This window comes from Homalodisca vitripennis, chromosome X, assembly GCF_021130785.1.
Source record: "Homalodisca vitripennis isolate AUS2020 chromosome X, UT_GWSS_2.1, whole genome shotgun sequence".
In the NCBI taxonomy this organism is placed as follows: Eukaryota; Metazoa; Arthropoda; class Insecta; order Hemiptera; family Cicadellidae; genus Homalodisca; species Homalodisca vitripennis.
Genome location: NC_060215.1, coordinates 116,740,048 through 116,759,194, shown reverse-complemented (window position 1 = coordinate 116,759,194; position 19,147 = coordinate 116,740,048). Strand labels below are relative to the sequence as shown.

At 34.1% G+C, this 19,147-nt stretch overlaps 1 protein-coding gene across 4 annotated transcripts in view; it reads right to left on the bottom strand.

The window, feature by feature from the left end:
- LOC124369820 (serine/threonine-protein kinase 11-interacting protein) overlaps positions 1-19,147 on the bottom strand; it is an 89,003-nt gene that overhangs the window by 42,679 nt on the left and 27,177 nt on the right. For all 4 annotated transcript variants that reach the window (XM_046827935.1, XM_046827938.1, XM_046827939.1 and 1 more), the window contains exons 9-11: positions 8,871-9,045; positions 7,497-7,656; positions 2,109-2,366 (exon numbers count right to left, since the gene is read on the bottom strand). In XM_046827935.1, coding sequence (XP_046683891.1) covers positions 2,109-2,366; positions 7,497-7,656; positions 8,871-9,045 — 593 coding nt within the window. The remainder of the gene's footprint in view (positions 1-2,108; positions 2,367-7,496; positions 7,657-8,870; positions 9,046-19,147) is intronic.

The window sequence follows — 19,147 nt, the reverse complement described above, 5'->3', positions numbered from 1 at the left end:
GCTTCAAGAGGTGTTGTTAGAACTGGAAAATAGTCCACTTTATGAACATCTGCGGCCGGTTAAGGAAAAGTTGATATGGCAACAAGATGGAGCACCCCCCATTATGGACTTATTGTGAGAGACTTTCTAAATAATAACTTTAATGAATGGATTGGCAGACGGGGTACTATTGAATGGCCTCCACGGTCCCCAGATATAACACCGATGGATTTTTCAGTCTGGGGTATACTAAAAAATGAGGTTTATTCAGTCAAGATTCGTAATGTTGAGCATTTGAAGGAACGAATCCAATCAGAATTTGAAAACTTACAGTCCAGGAACATTTGCAACAAAATTTGTAAATCTGTGTTAAAAAGATGCAATCTTTGCTTAGAACAGCATGGAGACCACTTTGAGCATCTTTTGTAGGTTCATTGAATACTACGTGTTTTCCTGTATTAATAAATTGTATTTGTACTACATAGTAACATAAATGTATTTGTATTTTCGCTTGTTTGGTATATTATTGCACCAAATGCATTTTTGACAACTGACTTATGGCCCACCCTGTATATAGCTTTCAACATGGCTCAAGAATATACAATGAAAAATAACCTCGTTCTTAACGAGAAAAAAATAAAACAAATGACTCTAGGCAGTAAAAAGGTATTTGTAACCGAACTACCCAATATCCAAGCAGCTGATGAAATTAAACATCTTGGCATAATACTTGACAAGAACATGTGCTGGAAAAACCATATAGATAGCCTCTGCCTGAACCTTAACTCAAGCGTTGTTTGAATTAAAAAGAACCAAGAAAACTAGTACTCATGAAGCTACAAGAATAGCATATCACGCGTTATCCGAAAGCCACCTCCGTTACGGAATAGGAGTCTGGGGTGCTTCTTTAGTTGGTAATTTCCACAGAGTTCTAGTAATGGAGAAAAAAGCAATAAGGTGAATGGCTGGAATAGAACCTAGAGAGAGCTGCAGAAATTATTTAAAAAAACTGGAAAATATTGACAGTAACATCCATTTACATCATAGAAACCATACTTTACTGCATAAGTAAGGATCCTCCAAAACAAAGAGATCTACACTGCCATTAAACTAGACAAGCAGGGAATTAAACAGCATTGTTCGAGAAAAAAACCTTCATATGCTGGAACGAAACTTTACAACAAGCTACCAGATCATCTGAAAGACAACCCAGGGTCTATAAAGAGAAACCTATGGTGTTGGCTGCAAGACACGCATACTACACACTCGATGAGTTCTTTTCATGGAATGATGAATCTTAATTAGACCTCTCATTTAATAATAGAATTCACTTGTAAAAACTGTTTGACTCTGTAACATGTCTTGATAATATTGTTAATAAAGCATATTGTCTATTGCCTATTGTCTATTTGATCAATTTTGTTCCGGAGAAAATGCGGCGCCCTACTTTATTTTGTTATATTTAGTAATAGACACAATTATTGTAACATAAGTAATAACTGAAAATTTCATTTATTAGATACCCTTATTTAGCTTGTTAGGAAGCTTATATAAATTTAGAGTGATTAATACAGTTTTAGGAAGTTATATGATGTATGATCTTGACTTGATTGGTTCTTAAGTTACCATAGTTTATATGTTGGATGAAGATTTAAAATTTTCTCTCTTCAAGTAAGTATATCTTATATAATTATGTCTATAAAACTTACAGTATTGGAGTGTAGTTTAATAGGGATTTGTTAGTTTACCTACTAAAACTTCACTGAAATTAGGGAACACTTTCACTATGAGAGTTGAGTGTCCGCCATCTTGATGTTGATCTTCTAAAAGTATGGCTCTAAACAGCAATTTTAAGCTCTTGATATTTAAAATGTTATGGGGAAGTGCTCCTAAACACCCTAATGGAAGTTTAGCCCAACAGAATTTCCCCCCACATCAAAATCCCAGTAGGAAACAGCTACATAAGTTACTATATAGACCACACTAAACATTTTATGTTTATCTTCAAATGCTAAAGCACATTTTGAAGTTTAGCCAAAATAATCTTTTAGGGACACACATGCAATAACTGTTTCTCCACACTGGAATAGGTAGGCCTAACTTATAATGGTGTTGATTGGTGCACTCACCTATGCTACATTCTGAAGGGGAGTGTTTAAGGGGTGTTGCGCTGGCAGACGAGTCAGCTGTAGCAGGAAGTAACAATGCTAGTGAGGATTCGGTCTCCTCCCTGCTTGTACTTGGTTGTGATTCCTTCTCCTGGTCTGAGACAGGGAGTGAAAGCGACTGCGAGGAATCATTCTCTTTATCTGACGAGGGCAGAGGGGCCTCCTCCATCTCCACAACCAGAGTACTGCCACAAGTTGGACACTTGGTGGATGGCTTTTCTGAAAGAGATATTTTGTTCAATCATATAATTATCAATATTTTTTTACTCTTGCACAGTTTGACTAACCTATGTCACAAACAAAGCTACAACCATTTTGGAATACTTTTGATTTTCTTAAATTTATTTTTCTTACAATAAATCACTGTATATATAAAGAAAAAAATTATTATCTCAGACAAAAACTCTTGAGTAAAGAACAAGCTGTAAACATGTTTTGGGGGGAGGGGGAAACACTTGGGTTATCAACGCTCTTAATAAGACTGACACCTACTTGTTTTTCGGTAGTGTTAGATTGCTGTAAAAACGTAGTATACTCATACGGACCATACAAAAAGCAAACATTAAACACTAAAATTTATAATAAATTTTACTGACAATTTTACTATCTTTTATATCGAATTGGCTTTAAAGGAGCTGGCTCTATAAAATAACAATCAATTATAATAATTCCACTACAAACTAGATAACAATATATAAATAGACTCTAACTCAACAATTTAACCAATAAATCAATGGTATCACTTTTATTACAATAGCTATAAAGGGGCTAACTCGATAAAAAATAATAACAATCAAATATATAATTTACACACTAGATTACGATTGACAGTATTTAACAACAAATAAATTGATTAAAACTCAATAAATAACAATGTAATAAATGAGATAAAATTTACTAGAGATATCTCTTTGAGATAAAAGAACCCTCTTATCACAGATTCATTATTGGATAGTATATCTTTCAATGAAGCTGGCAGGTTCATACTATGTCTTTGCAATGAGTAGTGAGGAAAGTTGACAAGAAAATGCTCCACTGTGACTACAGTGTCATGTGTAGCATAAACCAGCGGATTATCATGACTCATAAGATAATCATGGGTCAGCAGTGTGTGCTCTTAATTGCAAGCAACACAGCATCTCCTAATGATGGCTCCGCTGGTAAGCCATTTTCCATGGCTTCACACTATCTTTTATTAAATGTAACTTGAATTTTCCTGTGATCCATCAGTATAGACAACATCACATGGTGCGAGGCTGCCTATTATCTGATGAAACTCTTGCTGGTACGTTGTGTCTGGGGTTGTTAATTGCTTTAATCTGAACAGACTCAAATTTATCATAGGCTTTTAAATGTTCCAGGGTGGGACATTGTTCTGATGTACAATCCTAAACTCGTCTAGAAGACCACTATCATCTGCATATGTTGTAACCTTAACTCAAAGAGGCACTGGATTTCTGGGCATGCAAGGAATAAATCATGGAACGGGTTTTGTAAAGCTTGTACGTAGGTTCTGTGGTTTTACTGAAACACCATGAACAAAGTTAAGGGACAATTGTTGACATCTGTACACAAGGGAAGGTTCTATGGGGGTGGAGCAAAAAGATCCAGTACTTTGTTTGAAGGTTATTTTTGACGATGGAAGGATTGTGAAGGAAACAGGATTTTTCCGGACATTTGCCATCGTTCAGTGAAACAATAAATCAGTAACACTACGTTTCGAGATCTGCAATCTGATCTCTTCTTCAGGTAAAGAACTAACCTAATACATAATATTACAAACTGGTTAAAATAAACAGTCGTAGGTGGTTAGTAGACGAATGAAGACGTATTGTGACCTGTATTCCGTAGTTCTGTTTTAATGATTAGTGTTTTGTATAGTTTTTTATTAAGTGCATGTTTATAGAGTTAGTGAAGTTGACAAACAACATGTAGGTTGTGTTTCCTGACTTAGGCATGCCACAACGCTTTGGTAAGATTTGTTTATTTTAACCAGTTTGTAATATTATGTATTAGGTTAGTTCTTTACCTGAAGAAGAGATCAGATTGCAGATCTCGAAACGTAGTGTTACTGATTTATTGTTTCACTGAACGATGGCAAATGTCCGGAAAAATCCTGTTTCCTTCAAGATCCAGTAGCCAGTCATAAGACAGAGTTCTGTACTGAGTCCAGCATTTTGAGAACACTAGTTCTTGCTGACCCATACGCTTGGCACCTGTAATCTAAAAAGGAACGAACAGTGGCTTTGTAGAACCTGAGAATGCAGTTTCTGTCAGCCCCCCATTTCGTTCCACTTAGAGCTATAAGAATATTCAGTCACTTCAAACATTTTTCATTTAGGTTCCTGACATTTGGTATCCATGTTAGACGCGGATCAAATGTGAGCCCTAGAAATTTAATAGTTTCGCAAGTATTAATTCTCTGACCCTTCAAAAAAGCAATAGTCTCTCTCTACAATTTGAAGCCTGGTAAAACCACACACTGATGTTGAACACAATAAACCTGTTGCCCTACTACACTGTTCCAACCGGTTGATTGTAAGCTTGAGGGCTTGTTCTGATGTAGACGGTTTCTAGCCTGTTGGATGGGACGAACTACAGGATATGTAATTTCGTTAATAGCGAAGGGAAAAAGGGTCCAACTTGAAACAATAGATATCTTGTGGGATTCCATTTTCTTCAGTAACAGGATTGGAAAGGATTTTCCCTAGCCTAACCTCAATTCTTTCTGACACGAAACCGTTTATAAACACAAACATGTGACCTTCCACACCCCAGGACTTTAAAGTATTTACAATACCTCTTCTCTAAGCTGTGTCTTAAGCTTTTGATATGTCAAAAAACATGGCAGCTAACTGTTTCTTTTGAATAAAGCAGTTAAGAATTGCCAACTCCAAGGTAGTTATATGGTCGGTAGTTGACCTGCTCTGACAAAAACAGCACTGCGAGAATGAAAGAAGGTTATTCTCAAAAAACTACAGAAATCTCTGATTAATCATCCTCTTGAGGACTCTGCAGAGACAACTCATAAGGGAAATGGGTCGGTAGCTTCCTAGAGAAGTCCTATCCTGACCCAGTTTGTACAAGGAGATAACATAACAATGACACCAAGATGAGGGAAATTTGTTTTCTAAAAAGATTCTATTATATAAAATTAAAATATTATGTTTTGTATCTTCCATCAGGTTTCACAAAATAACTAATGTATGTTATTAGTACCTGGAGTTTGATGTGAATTTAAAGGAAGAATAAAACTCTTCAATAGAGAAGGGAAGATTCAGAGGAGAGTCATTATTACTTTGAAACTCCAAAGCAATCAATCTTGCCTAGATGGTTTAAGACTTTGAATTCCCGGCCATATGACAACGTTTTTGAAATCTCCGTCAAGTGCACTGCAATCATATTGGCGACTCTCTGAGGATCTGTGACCATGTCGCCACGTTATTTAAGATCTATAATAGAGCGCGGAGGGGGATTGTTGCAAACTACTCACAACTTTTTCCAAACGTCTGATGCAGATGTGGTTTTCTGTAGTTGGCTAGTATAGTCCAACCAAGACTGCCTGCGACTCAATCTAAAGACTTGTCTCGCCTTTGCTCTCGATCTTCAATATCACTCAAGGTTTATTTCCGTCGAAAATCTATTAAATATTTTTAAACTCTTGCTACGACCTTATACAACATTAGAAACACTCCTCATACTGCTAAGGACCTATTACCGACCTTGGCTTACTGATGAATTTGAAATGCTCAGATTGGCCGCCGATGTAAGTGTGGATGTAAACAATGTATTTGCTGTGTCTTAGCCAATATTTTTAATATGAGTGGTTTGAGAAGTGTGTTATTTTGGAACTTACTCCAATTAGCTATTTTTATCTTCCACTGTGGGAGCCTGTTAATTGGAGGAAGAAAGGACTGAAGGGGTATGGAAGTTGGTTTGTAATTTGTACTTTCCCTAATAGATCGGAAAGTATAGACCAACGGACTCAGATTGCCAAAGCCGGCCTTCAGATAGATAAATCAATTACTGACCATACACCAGTCCTGAGACACATCTAAGTGGCTGACCCTTCATTGTGTTAAATTGCCTGCACCTCATCCCACAATACCACAATCATATAGCTTCTCAGACTAGAATGATTGGGACCTCATGAATGATGGTGTACATTGAAGTCACCAACCAAATGAAAGGGATAGGGAATCTGATTAATTTTATCATGCAGATCATTAAGAGCCGAAATCTACGGTAATGGTGGAATGTACAGAATAGTGCAGATTGTTAATTTAAAGGGAATGAAGATTTCTATTGCGATTGCCTGCAGATTGGTCGCTATGTTTAGTGCTCTGGCGTTTCTAGAGAGGAATCTACCAGTACTGCAACACTACCACATGCAATTTCCTGATGGTGATCAAAGTGGTAAAGCCAATTAATTTGAATTTTATTTTGGATGCCAACTTTGTCTCTTTAACACATAATAATTTGGGACTTCCGGTGTTATAAGCATCTTTGATCTTCAAAATTACTTCTCAAACCATTGATATTTCACTACAATAACATTATTTATTTCACTATTATTTTAGTTTAAAAATTATTTTGAAACTTAAAAAAAGAATTTATTTTGCATTATTTCATTGTAATTTTTTTCCTTTGTTTGGAGACAGGAAAGAAAGTCCTATGTAAATTAGAACTACGTCTGTGACTGAAAAGGGTCCTCGACCATGTCATACTCATGTATAGATTGTTGAGAGGACTTGGTTGAGTATGGATCAGAGTTCTTTACTTTAGATCTACTATATATTTTCATTTGAATTTTTTCATTAGTTTACGAGCTTCCTGGCTCATGCCCACTGGCAACACACAAACCGTTGCTTGAGAGACAACCTGCAGTTCCCTGAGGTCTGGTTTGCGTCCTGTGCCAAGTGGGGAAAAGCGTGCATAACTTGGGCTTACACATGGCAGCAGGGCTCCAACACAACTGCCTATTTAGCACTTCCTGATTATGACTGAAGTGGCTGGCTTCTTAATCAGTAAATAATTAAGCCTCGGCAGAGCTCACATTAGCAATCCCAGCGAGCCATCAAATGATTAGATGTCATGAAATGAAAATATAAGTTTGTAGCAGATTTGAAATATTGTGATCAGTGTTGTTATAATAGGTAAACTACAGTACCACCTCAGCTCACTATATTGGTTACAACCTCATCACGTATCATTATTAAACACAATAACTTGTAAAATGGTGCTTACCGTAAGTATATAAGGAAATAATTCTGATCTAAAATAATCACATATTTGTTCACCTCTATGAGTAATAAACACAACTCCTCTAATTCTAAAATAAATACTTACTCTCACTGATCTCGTTGTCAACCACAGCCAATGTAGATAATACAGTTGGCTGTGTTTCTATAGAAAACATGGAGGAACACTTCATACATCGATAAGCCACCTGGTTCATGGCTGAGAGTGAGCGGGCCTCTAGGAACGCGCGAACTTTCTTCAATAATTCCTGCAAGAAAATAATTTGAACAAATTCAACTCTTTTGGGTATATATTATATTATTATTATGGTAGATTAATTTACAATGAACTCTCAAAAACATTATCAGAAAAATAATAAAACCATTTGAAAGTCTTTTGATGACTTTACTACCATAATGCCATTGTATTTCTCCATGAAATTACAAATAAAGAATTTTTTATTTGATTTGATTTTCTTTGTTATTCCTCTTTCTCGCAAATCATCTCCACCTTACTTGTAGAAATTCAATATCATACACTAACTACAGCCTATCTAATTCCACAATGTGATTCAGAATCAGAATTATCTTTAAGATTACAAATAGTGTCAGTTAATGCATTTAAAATTGTTGTTTACATTATTAGAGGTAAAAGTATGAAAAAAAAACAATCAAGTTGCTCTTTGTAGGTATTCTTCCAATGAACAAAAAGGATGGATCTGTATAGTCCAGTCAATGACCATTTTCCCATGTATTTATCCCATACAGCACCGATTTTCATAAAAATTTGGATTTAGATTTTACTTGTCCTCTATTTCAAAATCTACCCTGTGCTGGGGGTTACTTTTTCCCCTGGGGGAGGATTTATTCATTCTCAGGGGTTAACAATTTTTCATTGAAATCAATGAATTGACTAATTCTCAGCAACTTTTGTTCTGGTTTTCCTGACTTTGACCGCAGCTCAAGTAGGACGTGGTTTAGATTTTATTCCCTAATTTCCATTTACATTTATTATTATTACCCATCCACGTCAAAACACCTAATGTCTATATTAATGGATACTCAACTTAAGGCCACCATACTATATGAGTTGAAAAGTGACTGAAAATTTTACTAAAAAGTAAACCATAATTTCTTTATAAATTATAGTTTATTTTTATATAAGAATATGTATTAACTAAAAATGCTGTTAATATTTCCTTTCTAAACCTCTAGCTCATTGAATTTAGAATGTGATCATTTCTAAATTATATATAAAATTTAACTGACAATATTTCTAAATGCTGAGTATTTAAGAATATTTCTGCAATAAAAAAGTCTTGTTGTGAAAACAATGTCAGTTTATGTTGTTGTTTGGGACACAATTATTTCTGGAATCAATTTATACAATTAATAGACTATATAAAAATCCATAACTCAAGTTCTGAATACCTCATACCAGATCAGATTAACTGAAACAATAAAAATTAAAGACAAAACAAACCTGAGCGTCTGAGAATTCCATGATGTACGTCCGCTCCCGACAGTTCTTACGGATAGTGTTGAACGTGATATGTACTGTCGGGGGGTTACTGTTCACTTTCTCACAGCTCTCCACTGATTCCAGACCCCACTTTGTTACTGTACGTCCTGATTTTGTGCATTTTTCACGGATTTCTCTGAAAGCAGTATGTTCATTACTTTTCATAATCCTCAATTCCTTTATTTTTAATAACATAAATTGCATGCCCTATTCCTCCTTAATTACATACACAATTCTTTATAAGCATTTCCACCATTTTCATGGTTGGATTTAATAATGTTTTAAAATTACAAGCCATTCAGGAGCAGTATTTTGGACAATATATATCAGTGTGTGTTCTATTAAAATGATTTCTTGTACAGATTTTTCACTTTAAGTTAACTTTCTAGAGAAAACCTGAATCAAAGATCATTATAAAATTTATTTTCATTGTTATGACTAATGTATTAGAAGGTCTTGAATTAGCTGAAACCATTATCTGATTTTGTAAATAAGAATTATGGTACTGTAGCTCAAAAACTTTACTATAACATTGATTTAACAATTAACTTCATTTCATTAGGTTGTTCTCAGAATTTGTCTGTGTCTCAAAGCATTTATCATGTAAGCCACTTGAACTATGAAGTTTCAAAGTTGTATAGTGGTTCCTTTTATAGAGTAGATATAAAATACAGTAAATGTCTTAAAACTTTTAACTGTTGCTTTATTGGTTGGTTATGTTTTACTTGTGTGAAAAGTCATACCTGTGATATTTTCACACATTGTTTATTTTCCACACATATACCAACTCATAGATACTCATGAATCTTATTTTCATTGTTATTAGCTACCACTGAAAGATCTTGAGCTAACTGAAACTATTATGTGATATATTTAAACAATGTATTAGTAGTTCCCTTAAAAACTAGAAGGCCTGTAAAGCCGTGAAGCTGGAAACCACAATAATAACCACATATAAACTCATCATAAAACCTTTATAAATATGGCATGTTTGAATTAAGGAACTTGGTGTACTCTTGGAATTGAAGATGGCATCTGGTACTAAAGATCCGTTATGTGGAGCTTGTCCAAAAGAGTTACAAGTAGCTCAGGAGGACTTATGTGTGAAGGAAACTGTATGAAGTGGTTCCATTTTGTGTGTGCTGGGAAAAGTAAGAAAGATTTCTCATTTTAAAAAGGCGAAACATCCAATTTTGTGTGTGACAACTGTAAGCGGTTGTGAGAGGACTGTGAGTGAGAGTGACTCGTCTAATTTATCTGACAAAGTTGATTGTAATCGCTCATGTGACTATATGTACATATTAAAATTTTGACTGATCAAATTTTTGATGTGACACAAAATATGCAAGAACTTAAAGAATAGATAAGGTTAGTTCAATCCGAGAATGTGAGGATATCATCCGTTCTTCAAGGTCACACAGAGGCAATTGGTGACATTTTAACTAGGCCTAGTGATAGTGAGCGTGTTTCTTACTCTAGTAACCAACCTACGGCCCGCGAGTCAGGTTTATGTGGCCCGCCTTGTTGCCAAATAACCAAATTTGTTTACAAGCATTTGAAATATTAAATAAATACAAATGTTGAGAACCAAGCAGTCCAGCCGATTTCACGTAGAACGAGCCGTATTCATTTGGTGGAGTATGAGTGTTGAAAGAAGTAAAGTAGTTGCAGACAGATTTCACTGACTACGGTGGTGGCTGCCGGCTGGCGAATAGAGCGCGCGTAAAGCACGGCACAGCACGCGGTGCGGGGACGTAACCCCTACCCAACTCAAGGTCACCACTCACCACGTGACTTGTTTATTTCCACTACCTCCCCACCCCACCCCTGCAATCCTAGTGCTAGTGCTACTGCCCGTGTGTCTCTATGCAGACAAGATTGTTTGTGGTGTCAGTCTTTACGTGTTGAATACTGCAGCAGTTGAATTTTAATAATAGTGTGAATTATTTAAAAACATTATATCGCAATGTGTAGTACCAAAAAGAGGAAGATTGACAATGAGTGTCGTATTTTTAATGAGAAGTGGAGTGAGCAATATTTTGTTGTGAATAACAGAAACAGTGCCTTGTGCCTTATTTGTAACGAATCAATAGCGGTGTTAAAGGAGTACAACATCAGAAGGCATTTTGACACGAAACACGGACAAAGTAAATACGGTATGCTCAGCTTTCAGGTAAACTTAGAATAGAAAAAGTAGATGCTATGAAAGCATCTTTGTCATCACAGAGAAATATATTTACTAAACGTAATGATGAAAATGAGTCTGAGTGATGATGTGAGCAAGCTACAAAATTGCTCACATTTTAGCTAAGGAAGGTAAACCTTTTAGTGATGGTGAAATAGTCAAAAGTTGTATTTTGAAAGCTGTTGAAGAGCTTTGTCCTGACAAACTTTCTTTGGTAGGCTCTAATAGTCTGTCTCGTAACACCATGACTCGCCGAACCGAAGATATCGGCAAAGACGTCTACAATCAATTAATGTTAGCCTGTGAAAAGTTTGAATGTTTTTCAATTGCTTTGGATGAATCCACGGATAACTCTGATGCAGCTCAGATTCTACTGTTTGTAAGAGGTGTAAGTAGTGAATTTCAAATTACCGAAGAACTGGCTGGAGTTCATTCAATGAAAACTACTGTAATTGGTGTGGAAATATTTTCTAAAATTAAGGAAACTATTTTAGGTCTCGGACTTGATTTTACAAAATTAAAAGGAGTAACTACAGATGGAGGTAAAAACATGAGTGGTACCAAAACAGGTGTAGTTGGAAACGTATACAAAGCAGTGGAAGGCACTAGTGGAGAGAAACCCATCATACTACATTGTATCATCCATCAGCAGGCTTTGTGTGGAAAAAATTTGGAAATATCAGAAGTGATGGAAATTGTTGTGAAAACAGTAAACTACATACGGTCGTCCTCCCAAAAACACCGCCAGTTCAAGGCATTTTTTTTTTTTTTTTTTCAGAAATAGACAGTAACTACCCAGACGTGCCCTACCATTGTGAGGTCCGATGGCTTAGTAGGGGTAAAGTTTTACAACGTTTTTTTGAACTTCATGAAGCAATAGATATTTTTATGATAGAACAAGGTCGTCAAAAGCCAGTACTTTCTAATCCCGTGTGGTTGAGGAAATTAGCATTTTTAGTTCACATCACAGTGCATATCAACTGTTTAAAATTAAAACTACAGGGATCTAATTCTCTTGTTACCGATGCATACCATCACGTAAATGCTTTTAGAAAAAAACTGGCCCTCTTTGAGAAGCAGCTAAGTAATAAGAATTTAGACCACTTTGAAACATGTCAAAAATTTGTATCCGAAGCTAGTGTGCCGTTCCCTTCTGAGTTCGCTGCTAAGGTCGTCAGCCAATTGAGTCAGCTGTTTAACAAAAGATTTGAAGATTTTGACAAAGAGTGTGGTAGAATCAACATGTTTCAAAATCCATTCAAGTGTGATATTAATACTGTGCCTCCATCCCTTCAACTTGAAATTATTGACCTAACAACAAATGAAACGCACAAGGAAAATTATCAAGAATGCCTTAAAAGAGGCGATCTGTTGTCTTTCTAGAGTGCTTTGCCGGAAGAAGATTTCAAGAACATAAAGAAGTTTGCTCGAACCATGGTTTCGTTGTTCGGTTTCGACTTATGTATGTGAGCAGGCATTTTCCAAGATGAACTTTATCAAATCAAAATTTCGGTCATCCCTTACAGATGAACATTTAAAATCTTTATTAATGATTGGGACCACTAAGTTTGAGCCTAAGTGGAAAGATATTCTCAGCACTAAGCAATTCCAAGGATCTCATTGAACTTTTTGTCAATACTGGTATTTTGATTTTAAAATATGTAAAACAAAACAGCCTCACTTTTTGTCATTTATGGTGGTAATTTGTATGTCCTAGTATCCTAGTAGGATTAATTAAAATCAATGTATTCAATTTATTGGTGACTTTTTTATTGTTCGCTCAGAATTAGGGCAAACATCCAAAAGTCTGGGTTTATATTTATTTCTACTAAAAGAACCTAAAAACATAATATATTATAAACCTTTACCTAACAACTAATAAATAATAAGAAATTACAATAATCAGGAAACAAGGTTCAAATAACCTTAAAACTCATATTTTGCACAAGATTTCTGGAACAAACCCCGGGCAATACGTTTTGTTTAGGGTTCCAAATCCCCTGGGATGTTGGCCCGCCTGGCCATAAAGGCTTTACAATGTGGCCCTTGGGTAAAAAAGGTTGGGCACCCCTGCTCTAGTATACTAAAATCTACCTCTAGAAATACTAACACTATCCTATAATAGGTAGTGCAGAGATTAAAATTAGTAACTCCAACATTTCAAAGAATAGTGTGACCACGGATGTGTTATGTCTGCATCAAGAAAATCTGACAGTGTAGACCAGCGAGTAACTGGTCAGATTATTTACCTATGTAAATCTGGCAGTGCATTAGATTTAGAGGGTTTTCAACGGACTAGAAGTTCTGCAGTATTACCACCTAGGCCTAATTCAACATCAGCGGAATTGGAGGAAAGTGACAAAAATGATGGTTTGTTGAGGTTAAATATAAAAAGCATAATATGTCTCAGTGCAAGACATAACAGACAATAAGTTCTTTACTGGATGTACAACTGTGAGTAATGCCAAACTAAAATTAGTAGAAAGATACAGACATGTTTTTGGTCCAAGATTTTCTGAAAATGTGGAATGTGAAGATATCAAACAGTATCTAAGAGGCTCGCAATTTTGTACGAAAACCAAACAATGAAGAGGAACGTAATCTTCATAAATGAAAATATAAATCTGTGATCTACGACAGACTTCCATCAGCGGTTGAAGAGCTTCAATTCGAGGCAGCAGCAATTCTCCATTGTGATTTCAAAACTGTAGTTGTGTCATTCTACCGTCCACAACAAGGTAACACCTACACTTTCCTACATAAGCTACATGATGTTTTTTCCGTTCTCTATAGTGGGAATTACAATCTTATTCTGGCTGGGGACTTCAACATAGATTTTATGTCTCTCATTAATAAAGCTCTACAACTTAAAAACTTGATACACAATTTTAAAATAACTCCGGCAGTAGTTGAGATCACAAGACCTAACTCCACTTCTGATGGGGGCGATACATACACAGACAACATTGTTACCTCATTGCATCCAAACAGATGGACAGCCACTGTTGTACATATATTCAATTTTACTAATATTTACGACCAAATTTGGACATTAGGTTGGATTATAGTTTGCATAAAGTTCTCGAGATTATTTGAATACAAGCTCAACATTTAATTGCTAATAACGGGATTTTATTATTATTATTATTATTATTATTTACTTATTAATCATATATACAAAATCATGCTTAATTGATTCACAAAAAATGCAATCGATATACACAAAAACGTAATGTTCTCTTGGGTAATATAAAAACATTTAAAGAATACGAACCTTTCAAGTTAAATATTATTTAAGAGACCACGATATTACTTTATTTTAGTTGTGTAAATACAATTTTTGCAAAGATTCGATTATAAAAATATGTTATAAAATCAATTACACATCATTGCATAACATCCGACGTATCAGCTGTCATTTTATTTCTATAAGTAGGTGAACTATAAAAATACGTTTTAATAAAAATCTAATTTTTCATGTCTTACTCTTAGATCTTTGGTAGAGTTTTCTACCACAGTTAAACAATTTTGGAAGAAACTTATCAAGAAGTGTAACAGTAACAGCGAGTGAAATAAGTTTTAAATTAGTACAAATGGTAAACTAAGGGTGTTATTACTACTAAGCAAATTCCACTTAACTCCCAATGCAATTAGACGTTTCAGAGATGTGTTAAGTGAGGTTGACTGGACAAAAAAAAAAAAACATATAATAGTGTTGACTTTATTTTTAATGAGTTTATCAATTTCTTGACAACTTCTTTTGAAGAATGCTGTGTTTTAAAGAGAATAAAAATAGATTTAGGAAAAAATAGGTTTAAGAATAAGTGGTTTACATCAGAGTTGAGGTCATATAGAGATTTTGTCATGTATTCATATGACCGTTACAAGAACAATAAAGGTCTTGTAGAAGAAAATGTACACAAGGATGTATACTTAAAAGCTAAAAGGCATTATAGGGCAAAAAATAAAACAGGCAAAGATAAAATCTCATGAAAATTACATTCTTAGTTCAAAAAACAAGTGTAAAGCTGCTTGGAATGTAATTAAGGTAGAAGGTAATTTAAATTCAGTAAATAAAGAAATAAGAGTTGATTCTGACATTTTTAATGACTATTTTATCAATTCCACAATCACTCAAGGAGTAACTAATGTGAGTAATTGTAATAACTCTGCTATAAAATCTAATTTAAATATTAGAAATAATATTTTCCACTGGAGACAGATATATTCAAATGATGTGCTTGAGTGTGTCTCTAGATTGAGCTCATCACAAAGTGAAGATGTTTATGGTTTCTCCAACAAAATAGTTAAAGAAATAATAAATATTATACTTGAGCCCTTAACTTTTTAATTTGATACTTGAGAAGAGTATTTTTCCAGATATTCTTAAAGTGGTCAAAGTTATACCGGTTTACAAAAAAGGAGATAAATCATGCCCCTCTAGTTATCGCCCGATTTCACTAATACCTATATTTAGTAAGATTCTTGAATATTGTATGAAAGAGCAATTATATAACTACTTTTTGGAGAGCAAACTTCTTTGTAAAGAGCAGTTTGGTTTTTTTTCCTGGAAAAAAACTCTATAAAAGCGGTTGAATTGGTTGTTGAAAAAATCTTGAGATGCTTCGAAAATAAGGAAACATTATCTGCCACTTTAATTGACCTGTCTAAAGCATTTGACAGTATATCTCATGATTTGCTTTTAAGAAAACTCCAATTCAAGATTCAAGATTCAAGGTTTTTATTGTCGTTAGGCAATCCATAGAAATGCAATTGACAAAGTCATAGCTAATTATCTACATTGATCATAGCATATAAATCTTAAAAAATACATATTATAGGCACATATTTTTCATGTAGGTCAATTGAATAAAATATGACAGTCAATAAATAATAATAAACTAAGTACATAAATTATTTACTAAAGTTAATGTAAGGTTTAAAAGTTGAATCTACACACAGTTAAAAATATCATAAATAAATGAATAAATAATTTAAAATCTTAGGCTACAAATATCACAGTTCAAAAAATCATTCACTGAATAAAAAACATTTTGTTTAAACCACCTTTCTGTTATTTTTTTAAAACTTTGCAGGGGTACAGTCCATGCCTTTTCAGGTAATTTGTTAAAAAATTTAAGTTTCATTTTAATGTGACTTCTATTGGTTTTCTCTAATTTTATTTGAGGCAATTCTAAAAAATAATTTGATCTAGTTGGATATCTATGTACTTCCTGCCGTACTTTAAACAACTCAAGACTCTCTTTAACACTAATTAAACAGCAATATATATATAAAATTATAAAGGGTCCATTACTTCTAGTTCTTTAAAAATTTCTACACACGACGCCCTAGGTTGAAATTTTTTATTATCCTAAGGGGCTTTTTTTTGCCATACAAAAACTTTTTCGGAATTACAAGAGTTACCCCATAGGGTTAATGCCATAACGCAAATGAGATTGAAAAAATGCATAGTAGGCCATAATTAGCATATTTCTTGATATACAGTTTTTTAACCTTCTCAAACAGATAGGTTACCCTTGCCAGTTTTTTACACAGTTCTTCAATGTGATAATCCCAGCTTAATCTACTATCTAGATACATTCCCAAAAGCTTTACAGGCTTAATGTCTTTATATATTGTGTGATTCAAAGAGAAAATGATTTTTTCAGTTTTGCTGTTGTTTACCATAAGTTTTATTAGCCTCAAAACCAATCTAATGCCCTTTTAACTGCCTGGTTTTCGAACTTAAACAAGTTCATCAAGACTTTGATTCAAAATTTAAGAGAGTGGTATCGTCAGCGTTACAATATTGTTTGTACACGGTGTGTTAAAAGCTAAGTCATTGATGGCAATAACGAAGAGTAAAGGTCCTAACACTGAACCTTGCGGGACACCCACTTTTAATTTCTCTAAAATTAGATTTGTCTTGCCCTTGTACAACCATCTGCTCTCTATAACTGAGGAATGATTTGAAAAGATTTAGTTCATTATTCTTCTTAATACCATAACAAAACAATTTTTTCACTTATTAATTCATGAGAAATACAGTCAAAGGACCTTTGATAAATCTATCAGTGTTGCAGACGTTTAGAAACTTACTTTCAAAATTTAAAAGAATTTTTTCCACTACTCTTTCTACAGCTTTTACAGTACTACGTTCCAGAGATGAATCCAAATTGTTTGATCGCAGAACAAATTATTTTGTACAAGAAAAGATTTAGTTGCATTTTTATACACCCTTCTAAAATTTTACTAAATATTGGTATCAAGGGAAATTGGGCGATAACTGATGGATTAAGTTTATCTCCTTTTTTATAAATGGGTGTAACTTTACTTATCTTAAAAGCTTTTGGATATTTACCTTGTTCCAGAATCATATTAAAAATAAAAGGTGAGAGGTCTTAAAATTATGTCTATGATGTCCTTTACCACTTTGTTAGATATCCCGTAATAGTCCTCGCTCCTTGATGAGCTCAAGTTTGATACCAAATTTTAAAATGTCACTATCTACAATTTTTTTCCAACTAAAGATCTCTATTGCCCTAATTAGAATTCAAGACGTAATTATTTGTAAGTTCTATTGCATTGTTTTCCAATACACCAGTGTTTAAACCACTACCTATGTCTAGGTTTACTTACTAAATTAAACAAAATAGTCATTAAATGTATCACATTGAATGCCTGCTGCCTGATCATACTTATTGTTGTTATTGCCAGAGTTAGTTTCTGCTTTTATTACATTCCAGGCTGCTTTACATTTATTTGTGGCATTTTGTATATAGTTTTCATTTGACTTTATTTTTTCTTGCTTAATTTTGGACCTATACTCTTTTAAAGCTCCTAAATATTCCTTCTTATGGTAATTTTCATTAAGTGTACCCTTGCTACTTTTGAACCTATCATAAAGGCCAACCACAAACTCTCTAAATTTTCTTAACTCTGATGTAAACCATTTTATGGTGTGGGGTTTTCAAAGCGTTAGTTTTAATCTGCTTCACTTTACAAAACTCATTGAGAGAGTTTGTCACATTAGCAATAAAGTAATCACAGGCTTGGTATACACAATGTGTTATGGTATACAAGGTAGAGAGTTACAATTAATGACATCCTATCTAAATAATAGAAGGCAAATGGTAGCTCAAGACTCTCATGTATCTGAGTTTAAAACTGTTAAAATAGGTGTCCCTCAAGGCTCTGTCCTTGGGCCTTTTTTGTTTGTTGTAGCCGTAAATGATTTTGCATTTAATGTGCCCTGTATGTCTGTCTTATATGCAGATGATACAACCTTACTCAATTTTGGAAAAGATTGAACTAACCTAGACATTGTACAGAGTAATGCTATGAGGGTTGCTTTTGAATAGTTTAGGGCAAATTATCTAAATATAAACACTAATAAAACTGAAAATATTTATTTTAGTTTAAGCTCTGCTGTAACAAATATCAATAACTCAGTTAAGTTGTTGGGGGTTCATTTGGATGACAGGCTTAGTTGGGATACTCACACAAGTAGTTTATGTACAAAGTTATCTAGGGTTACTTATTTATTGCGTAGGTTAAGTTTATGTTTAAATAGATATATGTTATTAACATCATATTTTGCCTTTTTCCACTCACTTCTGTCATATGCAATAATTCTGTGGGGCAACAGTAGTGGAGCCCAAAGAGTTTTCCTGTGGCAGAAGCAAGCTTTGCGGTTGATCAAGAATGTGAAGGGTAGAGAATCTTGTAGACCAATTTTTAAAGAGTTTTTAATAATGACTGTACCATCTATGTATATATATTATTGTTTAGTTAAAGTTAAAGAAAATCTGAATGATTATGAGATGCGTCATGACATTCATAACTACAACACAAGGGCCAAACATATGTTGAATTTAATTCCTGTAAGACTTGAGAAATTTTAAAAAAGTCACTGCTTTATGGAGGTTCAGCTTTTCAATAAGTTACCTGATAGTGCATGGACAACAACTATCAATAAATTTAAAATTGTTCTTAAGAATTGGTTTAAGATGACTCCCTTATACACTGTTAATGAATTCTTTGCCTGTGA